At 48.4% G+C, this 13671-nt stretch overlaps 1 protein-coding gene across 1 annotated transcript in view; it reads right to left on the bottom strand.

Moving 5' to 3' along the window:
• Window positions 1–13671, bottom strand: part of VWF (von Willebrand factor) — a 330068-nt gene that overhangs the window by 256004 nt on the left and 60393 nt on the right. Inside the window, exons 11-12 of the mRNA XM_075603058.1 lie at window positions 692–828; window positions 244–382 (exon numbers count right to left, since the gene is read on the bottom strand). Of these exons, the coding sequence (XP_075459173.1) occupies window positions 244–382; window positions 692–828 (276 nt within the window). The remainder of the gene's footprint in view (window positions 1–243; window positions 383–691; window positions 829–13671) is intronic.

Raw genomic sequence — 13671 nt, 5'->3', positions numbered from 1 at the left:
TTGTTTCATGTCCATTTTAACATGGGACCCCTATAAGCGTATGCCCGCTGCAATACACAGTTCTTTAGCACAGCCTGCGTTACAGAAGTGCAGAGCCAGTAACCTACTCACAGACAGCTATTTCTTCCTTTTGGATATCATCAGAGTGAGGCAGGTTACACTGGCTTTGCAATTTAGCAAATATATTACTCATTCAAGCAGCACGCTTACAATAGCTTTCTGTATTTATCTGTCTGCGCTTACCTTGCAGTAAAGGGAGCAGGATATCTTGTCCATCGAGAGAAACCCCTCCACCGTGCTTCAATTTTATTGTGGTATTTTGCATATCTTGAAGACGTACAGAAGCAGATCGGGTACAAACCGCGTCAGGATCATCGGCACACTAAGGATAGCATCACAAACATCATCAGCCTGTCTAGGAGTCAATATCAATATCCCTGACTCCTGGCAGTGGATTATCTTATCCTGGCAAACTGGTTGTGGGCATATATACAGTGCTACCAGATCGGACCCGTTACCAACAGGGACTGACATCACAATGGCAGCCAGCCGCGGTATGGAATCACCAATTGTCAATCCAGTTCAAATAAACCGTGTGACAAATGGGAATACAGAACCAGAGCTGAATCCTCAACACAATCGTCACCTGAGTCAGACGGTCGTTATGAACAGAAGGGGCGGACGTGTTTACCTGCACGGACTCAATTACAACCGAGAAGGACTTCTCCACCGTGTCTTCCGCCAGCAAATAGTGGCAGATTCCACTGAAGGTAAAATGTTTGTTATCGAAACTTTTGAAATGCGACTGCCCAGTAACAAAACATTCACCTGTAAAAAGAGGGAACAACCAGTATATTATATATACAAAAATAAAATAGATACAGTAAAAAAAGAATTGTTGAGACTCAAAATGAGCATTGTGGCACTTTTATTTGTGTTTTGGATTTAGGTTTGGCTGGAATTTGTATGTTAAAAAAAAAAATTAAGCAGGAAAAATGTTTCCTTGAAGTTCAATCTAAGTTTGACCCTCTCAGGTTTGACTTGAATTTTGCTCAGATTTGAAAATGTTTTCAAAAGTTCGACTCGAACATCAGAACAGAAACGTTCTCAGGTTCAGATTCTGTACTCGTGAACCCGAGCATCCTTAGCGGTGCGTATCCTATCCCTCAAATGTGACGCACAATCTCCAATGTTTTATATTCTTTCTATTTGTACACATGACAAGTCTATACCAGGACGGGCACAACCAGGACGGGCACAACCAGGACGGGCACAACCAGGGCCGCAACAGGTGACTTTTCAGAGGGCAGGGTTTGGGACATTGTTTAGCCCGGGATGGAGGGTAGGGGGGATGTTGTTTGGCCCAGGATGGAGGGTAGGGGGGATGTTGATTATCCCGGGAGAAAGGATGGGGGGGATGTTGTATGGCTCAGGAGGGGGTTTGTTGTTTGGCCCAGGAGGGTGGGAGGGATGTTGTTTGGCCGGGAGGGTGGGTGGGATGTTGTTTGGCACCGGGAGGGTGGGAGGGTGGGAGGGATGTTGTTTGGCACCAGGAGGGTGGGTGGGAGGAATGTTGTTTGACCGGGAGGGTGGGTGGGAGGGATGTTGTTTGGCCGGGAGGGTGGGTGGGAGGGATGTTGTTTGGCACCGGGAGGGTGGGTGGGTGGGATGTTGTTTGGCCGGGAGGGTGGGTGGGATGTTGTTTGGCACCAGGAGGGTGGGTGGGAGGAATGTTGTTTGACCGGGAGGGTGGGTGGGAGGGATGTTGTTTGGCCGGGAGGGTGGGTGGGAGGGCTGTTGTTTGGCACCGGGACGGTGGGTGGGATGTTGTTTGGCCGGGAGGGTGGGTGGTAGGGATGTTGTTTGGCACCGGGAGGGTGCGTGGGAGGGATGTTGTTTGGCACCGGTTTTTGTTGTTTGGCACCGGGAGGGTGGGTGGGAGGGATTGTTGTTTGGCACCGGGAGGGTGGGTGGGAGATATGTTGTTTGGCACCGGGAGGGTGGGTGGGAGATATGTTGTTTTGCACCGGGAGGGTGGGTGGGAGATATGTTGTTTGGCACCGGGAGGGTGAGTGGGAGATATGTTGTTTGGCACCGGGAGGGTGGGTGGGAGGGATGTTGTTTGGCACCGGGAGGGTGGGTGGGAGGGATGTTGTTTGGCACCGGGAGGGTGGGTGGGAGGTATGTTGTTTGGCCCGGTAGGGTGGGAGGGTGGGGGGATGTTGTTTGGTACCGGGATGGTGGGTGGGAGGGATGTTGTTTGGTACCGGGAGGGTGGGTGGGAGTGATGTTGTTTCCCCCGGGAGGGTGGATGGGAGGGATGTTGTTTGGCACCGGGAGGGTGGGTGGGAGGGATGTTGTTTGGCACCGGGAGGGTGGGTGGGCGGGATGTTGTTTGGTACCGGGAGGGTGGGTGGGGTGGATGTTGTTTGGCCCGGGAGGGTGGGTGGGTGGGTATTAGGGATGTTGTTTGGCACCGGGAGGGTGGGTGGGTATTAGGGATGTTGTTTGGCACCGGGAGGGTGGGTGGGAGGGATGTTGTTTGGCACCGGGATTTTGTTGTTTGGCACCGGGAGGGTGGGTGGGAGGGATGTTGTTTGGTACCGGGAGGGTGGGTGGGAGGGATGTTGTTTGGTACCGGGAGGGTGGGTGGGAGGGATGTTGTTTGGTACCGGGAGGGTGGGTGGGAGGGATGTTGTTTGGCACCGGGAGGGTGGGTGGGAGGGATGTTGTTTGGCATCGGGAGGGTGGGTGGGTGGGAGGGGTGTTGTTTGGTACCGGGAGGGTGGGTGGGAGGGAGTGTTGTTTGGTACCGGGAGGGTGGGTGGGAGGGAGTGTTGTTTGGTACCGGGAGGGTGGGTGGGAGGTTTGTTGTTTGGCACCGGGAGGGTGGGTGGGAGGGATGTTGTTTGGTACCGGGAGGGTGGGTGGGAGGGATGTTGTATGGCACCGGGAGGGAGTGTGGCTTTGTGTTTGCCTTGTTTGGGGATCTGTGGCAGACACCCTTTGCACTAGGGCGGAAACCGTGTGGCACCGGCCCTGTAATAGACATACTGTATATTTCTTTAAAAAATTGGGGTTCACAAGGAAAAGCTGTTATTTTCTATGCAAAGCAATGAGAGAGAATGGCAGAATTTGATATGTACAATAACGTGTCTCAATTATTGTACATATCACAGCACTATTTATAGAGCACTATTGACACTAAGACCTGTCTGGTACCATTAATAAACACACAAAACACCTTGCTCACAAACTAGAACAAATGTAATCAATGGTGCATTGTATATTATACTACCATTCATAAGGAGTGCCATCTCTAGGGACTTGTAGTGACAATCTTTGGTCACTTTTCTGTGTTTTTCTCGCACCATTAATCTAAGTAACTTAAAGAGGCAATCCAAGCCGTTTCAAGTAGGGCGTCTCCCAGGCCCTGCGGGCCAATAGGAAGCTGTGACATCACTCGGTGCGGCTTCCTATTGGCCCATGTGACCAAGGGCTTTACACTGCAGAGAGACCCCGGCGCCCCAATCAGAGGTAAGTATCTCCGGAGGCAGGGGGTCCCTGGAGCCGAAAATGGGGTTCAACTCCGGAGACCCCGGCTCGGATTGCTCCTATAAATAAAGGACATTTACATTGAATAAAAAAAGACCTACAGTATACTATGTCCTAACTTAGTAACATGTCAGGAACAACAGGATACGGTAACATCAAATATCAACTAAAGGAAACGAGCACCCTCCTCGATCTCTCCTAACGTGTAACAATACAACACCGCGGAACAGAAGGAAACCTCGATCTCTCCTAACGTGTAACAATACAACACCGCCGAACAGAAGGAAACCTCGATCTCTCCTAACGTGTAACAATACAACACCGCCGAACAGAAGGAAACCTCGATCTCTGCTAACGTGTAACAATACAACACCGCGGAACAGAAGGAAACCTCGATCTCTCCTAACGTGTAACAATACAACACCGCCGAACAGGAGGAAACCTCGATCTCTCCTAACGTGTAACAATACAACACCGCCGAACAGAAGAAAACCTCGATCTCTCCTAACGTGTAACAATACAACACCGCCGAACAGAAGGAAACCTCGATCTCCCCTAACGTGTAACAATACAACACTGCCGAACAGGAGGAAACCTCGATCTCTCCTAACGTGTAACAATACAACACCGCCGAACAGAAGGAAACCTCGATCTCCCCTAACGTGTAACAATACAACACCGCGGAACAGAAGGAAACCTCGATCTCTCCTAACGTGTAACAATACAACACCGCCGAACAGAAGGAAACCTCGATCTCTCCTAACGTGTAACAATACAACACCGCGGAACAGAAGGAAACCTCGATCTCTCCTAACGTGTAACAATACAACACTGCCGAACAGAAGGAAACCTCGATCTCTCCTAACGTGTAATAATACAACACTGCCGAACAGAAGGAAACCTCGATCTCTCCTAACGTGTAATAATACAACACTGCGGAACAGAAGGAAACCTCGATCTCCTCTAACGTGTAACAATACAACACTGCCGAACAGAAGGAAACCTCGATCTCTCCTAACGTGTAATAATACAACACTGCCGAACAGAAGGAAACCTCGATCTCTCCTAACGTGTAACAATACAACACCGCCGAACAGAAGGAAACCTCGATCTCTGCTAACGTGTAACAATACAACACTGCCGAACAGAAGGAAACCTCGATCTCTGCTAACGTGTAACAATACAACACCGCGGAACAGGAGGAAACCTCGATCTCCCCTAACGTGTAACAATACAACACCGCCGAACAGGAGGAAACCTCGATCTCCTCTAACGTGTAACAATACAACACCGCCGAACAGAAGGAAACCTCGATCTCCCCTAACGTGTAACAATACAACACCGCGGAACAGGAGGAAACCTCGATCTCCCCTAACGTGTAACAATACAACACCGCCGAACAGGAGGAAACCTCGATCTCCACTAACGTGTAACAATACAACACCGCGGAACAGAAGGAAACCTCGATCTCCACTAACGTGTAACAATACAACACCGCCGAACAGAAGGAAACCTCGATCTCTCCTAACGTGTAACAATACAACACCGCCGAACAGGAGGAAACCTCGATCTCCCCTAACGTGTAACAATACAACACCGCCGAACAGAAGGAAACCTCGATCTCTCCTAACGTGTAACAATACAACACTGCCGAACAGGAGGAAACCTCGATCTCCACTAACGTGTAACAATACAACACTGCCGAACAGAAGGAAACCTCGATCTCTCCTAACGTGTAACAATACAACACTGCCGAACAGGAGGAAACCTCAATCTCCACTAACGTGTAACAATACAACACTGCCGAACAGAAGGAAACCTCGATCTCTCCTAACGTGTAACAATACAACACCGCCGAACAGGAGGAAACCTCGATCTCCCCTAACGTGTAACAATACAACACCGCCGAACAGGAGGAAACCTCGATCTCCACTAACGTGTAACAATACAACACCGCCGAACAGAAGGAAACCTCGATCTCTCCTAACGTGTAACAATACAACACCGCCGAACAGGAGGAAACCTCGATCTCCCCTAACGTGTAACAATACAACACCGCCGAACAGAAGGAAACCTCGATCTCTCCTAACGTGTAACAATACAACACTGCCGAACAGAAGGAAACCTCGATCTCCACTAACGTGTAACAATACAACACCGCCGAACAGAAGGAAACCTCGATCTCTCCTAACGTATAACAATACAACACCGCGGAACAGAAGGAAACCTCGATCTCTCCTAACGTGTAACAATACAACACTGCGGAACAGAAGGAAACCTCGATCTCCACTAACGTGTAACAATACAACACCGCCGAACAGAAGGAAACCTCGATCTCCCCTAACGTGTAACAATACAACACTGCTGAACAGAAGGAAACCTCGATCTCCCCTAACGTGTAACAATACAACACCGCGGAACAGAAGGAAACCTCGATCTCTCCTAACGTGTAACAATACAACACTGCGGAACAGAAGGAAACCTCGATCTCCACTAACGTGTAACAATACAACACCGCCGAACAGAAGGAAACCTCGATCTCCCCTAACGTGTAACAATACAACACCGCCGAACAGGAGGAAACCTCGATCTCCCCTAACGTGTAACAATACAACACTGCCGAACAGGAGGAAACCTCGATCTCCCCTAACGTGTAACAATACAACACTGCCGAACAGGAGGAAACCTCGATCTCCCCTAACGTGTAACAATACAACACTGCCGAACAGGAGGAAACCTCGATCTCCCCTAACGTGTAACAATACAACACTGCCGAACAGGAGGAAACCTCGATCTCTCCTAACGTGTAACAATACAACACCGCCGAACAGAAGGAAACCTCGATCTCCTCTAACGTGTAACAATACAACACCGCCGAACAGAAGGAAACCTCGATCTCTCCTAACGTGTAATAATACAACACTGTGGAACAGGAGGAAACCTCGATCTCTCCTAACGTGTAACAATACAACACCGCCGAACAGAAGGAAACCTCGATCTCTCCTAACGTGTAACAATACAACACCGCCGAACAGGAGGAAACCTCGATCTCCACTAACGTGTAACAATACAACACCGCCGAACAGAAGGAAACCTCGATCTCCCCTAACGTGTAACAATACAACACCGCCGAACAGGAGGAAACCTCGATCTCCTCTAACGTGTAACAATACAACACCGCCGAACAGAAGGAAACCTCGATCTCCCCTAACGTGTAACAATACAACACCGCGGAACAGGAGGAAACCTCGATCTCCCCTAACGTGTAACAATACAACACCGCCGAACAGGAGGAAACCTCGATCTCCTCTAACGTGTAACAATACAACACCGCAGAACAGAAGGAAACCTCGATCTCTCCTAACGTGTAACAATACAACACCGCCGAACAGGAGGAAACCTCGATCTCCTCTAACGTGTAACAATACAACACCGCGGAACAGAAGGAAACCTCGATCTCTCCTAACGTGTAACAATACAACACTGCCGAAAAGGAGGAAACCTCGATCTCTCCTAACGTGTAACAGTACAACACCGCCGAACAGAAGGAAACCTCGATCTCTCCTAACGTGTAACAGTACAACACCGCCGAACAGAAGGAAACCTCTATCTCTCCTAACGTGTAACAATACAACACCGCCGAACAGGAGGAAACCTCGATCTCTCCTAACGTGTAACAATACAACACTGCCGAACAGAAGGAAACCTCGATCTCTCCTAACGTGTAACAATACAACACCGCCGAACAGGAGGAAACCTCGATCTCTCCTAACGTGTAACAATACAACACCGCCGAACAGGAGGAAACCTCGATCTCTCCTAACGTGTAACAGTACAACACCGCCGAACAGAAGGAAACCTCGATCTCTCCTAACGTGTAACAATACAACACCGCCGAACAGGAGGAAACCTCGATCTCTCCTAACGTGTAACAATACAACACTGCCGAACAGAAGGAAACCTCGATCTCTCCTAACGTGTAACAATACAACACCGCCGAACAGGAGGAAACCTCGATCTCTCCTAACGTGTAACAATACAACACCGCCGAACAGAAGGAAACCTCGATCTCCCCTAACGTGTAACAATACAACACCGCCGAACAGAAGGAAACCTCGATCTCCCCTAACGTGTAACAATACAACACCGCCGAACAGGAGGAAACCTCGATCTCTCCTAACGTGTAATAATACAACACTGCCGAACAGGAGGAAACCTCGATCTCTCCTAACGTGTAACAATACAACACTGCCGAACAGGAGGAAACCTCAATCTCTCCTAACGTGTAACAATACAACACCGCCGAACAGAAGGAAACCTCGATCTCCCCTAACGTGTAACAATACAACACCGCTGAACAGAAGGAAACCTCGATCTCTCCTAACGTGTAACAATACAACACCGCCGAACAGGAGGAAACCTCGATCTCCACTAACGTGTAACAATACAACACCGCCGAACAGAAGGAAACCTCGATCTCTCCTAACGTGTAACAATACAACACCGCCGAACAGAAGGAAACCTCGATCTCCCCTAACGTGTAACAATACAACACCGCCGAACAGGAGGAAACCTCGATCTCTCCTAACGTGTAACAATACAACACTGCCGAACAGAAGGAAACCTCGATCTCTCCTAACGTGTAACAATACAACACCGCCGAACAGGAGGAAACCTCGATCTCTCCTAACGTGTAACAATACAACACCGCCGAACAGGAGGAAACCTCGATCTCTCCTAACGTGTAACAATACAACACCGCCGAACAGGAGGAAACCTCGATCTCCCCTAACGTGTAACAATACAACACCGCCGAACAGAAGGAAACCTCGATCTCTCCTAACGTGTAACAATACAACACCGCCGAACAGAAGGAAACCTCGATCTCTCCTAACGTGTAACAATACAACACTGCCGAACAGAAGGAAACCTCGATCTCTCCTAACGTGTAACAATACAACACCGCCGAACAGGAGGAAACCTCGATCTCCCCTAACGTGTAACAATACAACACCGCCGAACAGAAGGAAACCTCGATCTCTCCTAACGTGTAACAATACAACACTGCCGAACAGAAGGAAACCTCGATCTCTCCTAACGTGTAACAATACAACACCGCCGAACAGAAGGAAACCTCGATCTCTCCTAACGTGTAACAATACAACACCGCGGAACAGAAGGAAACCTCGATCTCTCCTAACGTGTAACAATACAACACTGCCGAACAGAAGGAAACCTCGATCTCTCCTAACGTGTAATAATACAACACTGCCGAACAGAAGGAAACCTCGATCTCTCCTAACGTGTAATAATACAACACTGCGGAACAGAAGGAAACCTCGATCTCCTCTAACGTGTAACAATACAACACTGCCGAACAGAAGGAAACCTCGATCTCTCCTAACGTGTAATAATACAACACTGCCGAACAGAAGGAAACCTCGATCTCTCCTAACGTGTAACAATACAACACTGCCGAAAAGGAGGAAACCTCGATCTCTCCTAACGTGTAACAGTACAACACCGCCGAACAGAAGGAAACCTCGATCTCTCCTAACGTGTAACAGTACAACACCGCCGAACAGAAGGAAACCTCTATCTCTCCTAACGTGTAACAATACAACACCGCCGAACAGGAGGAAACCTCGATCTCTCCTAACGTGTAACAATACAACACTGCCGAACAGAAGGAAACCTCGATCTCTCCTAACGTGTAACAATACAACACCGCCGAACAGGAGGAAACCTCGATCTCTCCTAACGTGTAACAATACAACACCGCCGAACAGGAGGAAACCTCGATCTCTCCTAACGTGTAACAGTACAACACCGCCGAACAGAAGGAAACCTCGATCTCTCCTAACGTGTAACAATACAACACCGCCGAACAGGAGGAAACCTCGATCTCTCCTAACGTGTAACAATACAACACTGCCGAACAGAAGGAAACCTCGATCTCTCCTAACGTGTAACAATACAACACCACCAAACAGGAGGAAACCTCGATCTCTCCTAACGTGTAACAATACAACACCGCCGAACAGAAGGAAACCTCGATCTCCCCTAACGTGTAACAATACAACACCGCCGAACAGAAGGAAACCTCGATCTCCCCTAACGTGTAACAATACAACACCGCCGAACAGGAGGAAACCTCGATCTCTCCTAACGTGTAATAATACAACACTGCCGAACAGGAGGAAACCTCGATCTCTCCTAACGTGTAACAATACAACACTGCCGAACAGGAGGAAACCTCAATCTCTCCTAACGTGTAACAATACAACACCGCCGAACAGAAGGAAACCTCGATCTCCCCTAACGTGTAACAATACAACACCGCCGAACAGAAGGAAACCTCGATCTCTCCTAACGTGTAACAATACAACACCGCCGAACAGGAGGAAACCTCGATCTCCACTAACGTGTAACAATACAACACCGCCGAACAGAAGGAAACCTCGATCTCTCCTAACGTGTAACAATACAACACCGCCGAACAGAAGGAAACCTCGATCTCCCCTAACGTGTAACAATACAACACCGCCGAACAGGAGGAAACCTCGATCTCTCCTAACGTGTAACAATACAACACTGCCGAACAGAAGGAAACCTCGATCTCTCCTAACGTGTAACAATACAACACCGCCGAACAGGAGGAAACCTCGATCTCTCCTAACGTGTAACAATACAACACCGCCGAACAGGAGGAAACCTCGATCTCTCTTAACGTGTAACAATACAACACCGCCGAACAGGAGGAAACCTCGATCTCCCCTAACGTGTAACAATACAACACCGCCGAACAGAAGGAAACCTCGATCTCTCCTAACGTGTAACAATACAACACCGCCGAACAGAAGGAAACCTCGATCTCTCCTAACGTGTAACAATACAACACTGCCGAACAGAAGGAAACCTCGATCTCTCCTAACGTGTAACAATACAACACCGCCGAACAGGAGGAAACCTCGATCTCCCCTAACGTGTAACAATACAACACCGCCGAACAGAAGGAAACCTCGATCTCTCCTAACGTGTAACAATACAACACTGCCGAACAGAAGGAAACCTCGATCTCTCCTAACGTGTAACAATACAACACCGCCGAACAGAAGGAAACCTCGATCTCTCCTAACGTGTAACAATACAACACCGCGGAACAGAAGGAAACCTCGATCTCTCCTAACGTGTAACAATACAACACTGCCGAACAGAAGGAAACCTCGATCTCTCCTAACGTGTAATAATACAACACTGCCGAACAGAAGGAAACCTCGATCTCTCCTAACGTGTAACAATACAACACCGCCGAACAGAAGGAAACCTCGATCTCTGCTAACGTGTAACAATACAACACTGCCGAACAGAAGGAAACCTCGATATCTGCTAACCTGTAACAATACAACACCGCGGAACAGGAGGAAACCTCGATCTCCCCTAACGTGTAACAATACAACACCGCCGAACAGGAGGAAACCTCGATCTCCTCTAACGTGTAACAATACAACACCGCCGAACAGAAGGAAACCTCGATCTCCCCTAACGTGTAACAATACAACACCGCGGAACAGGAGGAAACCTCGATCTCCCCTAACGTGTAACAATACAACACCGCCGAACAGGAGGAAACCTCGATCTCCACTAACGTGTAACAATACAACACCGCGGAACAGAAGGAAACCTCGATCTCCACTAACGTGTAACAATACAACACCGCCGAACAGAAGGAAACCTCGATCTCTCCTAACGTGTAACAATACAACACCGCCGAACAGGAGGAAACCTCGATCTCCCCTAACGTGTAACAATACAACACCGCCGAACAGAAGGAAACCTCGATCTCTCCTAACGTGTAACAATACAACCCTGCCGAACAGGAGGAAACCTCGATCTCCACTAACGTGTAACAATACAACACTGCCGAACAGAAGGAAACCTCGATCTCTCCTAACGTGTAACAATACAACACTGCCGAACAGGAGGAAACCTCAATCTCCACTAACGTGTAACAATACAACACTGCCGAACAGAAGGAAACCTCGATCTCTCCTAACGTGTAACAATACAACACCGCCGAACAGGAGGAAACCTCGATTTCCCCTAACGTGTAACAATACAACACCGCCGAACAGGAGGAAACCTCGATCTCCACTAACGTGTAACAATACAACACCGCCGAACAGAAGGAAACCTCGATCTCTCCTAACGTGTAACAATACAACACCGCCGAACAGGAGGAAACCTCGATCTCCCCTAACGTGTAACAATACAACACCGCCGAACAGAAGGAAACCTCGATCTCTCCTAACGTGTAACAATACAACACTGCCGAACAGAAGGAAACCTCGATCTCCACTAACGTGTAACAATACAACACCGCCGAACAGAAGGAAACCTCGATCTCTCCTAACGTATAACAATACAACACCGCGGAACAGAAGGAAACCTCGATCTCTCCTAACGTGTAACAATACAACACTGCGGAACAGAAGGAAACCTCGATCTCCACTAACGTGTAACAATACAACACCGCCGAACAGAAGGAAACCTCGATCTCCCCTAACGTGTAACAATACAACACTGCGGAACAGAAGGAAACCTCGATCTCCCCTAACGTGTAACAATACAACACCGCGGAACAGAAGGAAACCTCGATCTCTCCTAACGTGTAACAATACAACACTGCGGAACAGAAGGAAACCTCGATCTCCACTAACGTGTAACAATACAACACCGCCGAACAGAAGGAAACCTCGATCTCCCCTAACGTGTAACAATACAACACCGCCGAACAGGAGGAAACCTCGATCTCCCCTAACGTGTAACAATACAACACTGCCGAACAGGAGGAAACCTCGATCTCCCCTAACGTGTAACAATACAACACTGCCGAACAGGAGGAAACCTCGATCTCCCCTAACGTGTAACAATACAACACTGCCGAACAGGAGGAAACCTCGATCTCCCCTAACGTGTAACAATACAACACTGCCGAACAGGAGGAAACCTCGATCTCTCCTAACGTGTAACAATACAACACCGCCGAACAGAAGGAAACCTCGATCTCCTCTAACGTGTAACAATACAACACCGCCGAACAGAAGGAAACCTCGATCTCTCCTAACGTGTAATAATACAACACTGTGGAACAGGAGGAAACCTCGATCTCTCCTAACGTGTAACAATACAACACCGCCGAACAGAAGGAAACCTCGATCTCTCCTAACGTGTAATAATACAACACTGCGGAACAGAAGGAAACCTCGATCTCTCCTAACGTGTAATAATACAACACTGCCGAACAGAAGGAAACCTCGATCTCTCCTAACGTGTAATAATACAACACTGCGGAACAGAAGGAAACCTCGATCTCCTCTAACGTGTAACAATACAACACTGCCGAACAGAAGGAAACCTCGATCTCTCCTAACGTGTAATAATACAACACTGCCGAACAGAAGGAAACCTCGATCTCTCCTAACGTGTAACAATACAACACCGCCGAACAGAAGGAAACCTCGATCTCTGCTAACGTGTAACAATACAACACTGCCGAACAGAAGGAAACCTCGATCTCTGCTAACGTGTAACAATACAACACCGCGGAACAGGAGGAAACCTCGATCTCCCCTAACGTGTAACAATACAACACCGCCGAACAGGAGGAAACCTCGATCTCCTCTAACGTGTAACAATACAACACCGCCGAACAGAAGGAAACCTCGATCTCCCCTAACGTGTAACAATACAACACCGCGGAACAGGAGGAAACCTCGATCTCCCCTAACGTGTAACAATACAACACCGCCGAACAGGAGGAAACCTCGATCTCCTCTAACGTGTAACAATACAACACCGCAGAACAGAAGGAAACCTCGATCTCTCCTAACGTGTAACAATACAACACCGCCGAACAGGAGGAAACCTCGATCTCCTCTAACGTGTAACAATACAACACCGCGGAACAGAAGGAAACCTCGATCTCTCCTAACGTGTAACAATACAACACTGCCGAAAAGGAGGAAACCTCGATCTCTCCTAACGTGTAACAGTACAACACCGCCGAACAGAAGGAAACCTCGATCTCTCCTAACGTGTAACAGTACAACACCG

This window comes from Ascaphus truei, chromosome 5 (genome assembly GCF_040206685.1).
Source record: "Ascaphus truei isolate aAscTru1 chromosome 5, aAscTru1.hap1, whole genome shotgun sequence".
NCBI classification, from domain to species: domain Eukaryota; kingdom Metazoa; phylum Chordata; class Amphibia; order Anura; family Ascaphidae; genus Ascaphus; species Ascaphus truei.
This window is presented reverse-complemented; position numbering and strand designations above follow the sequence as displayed.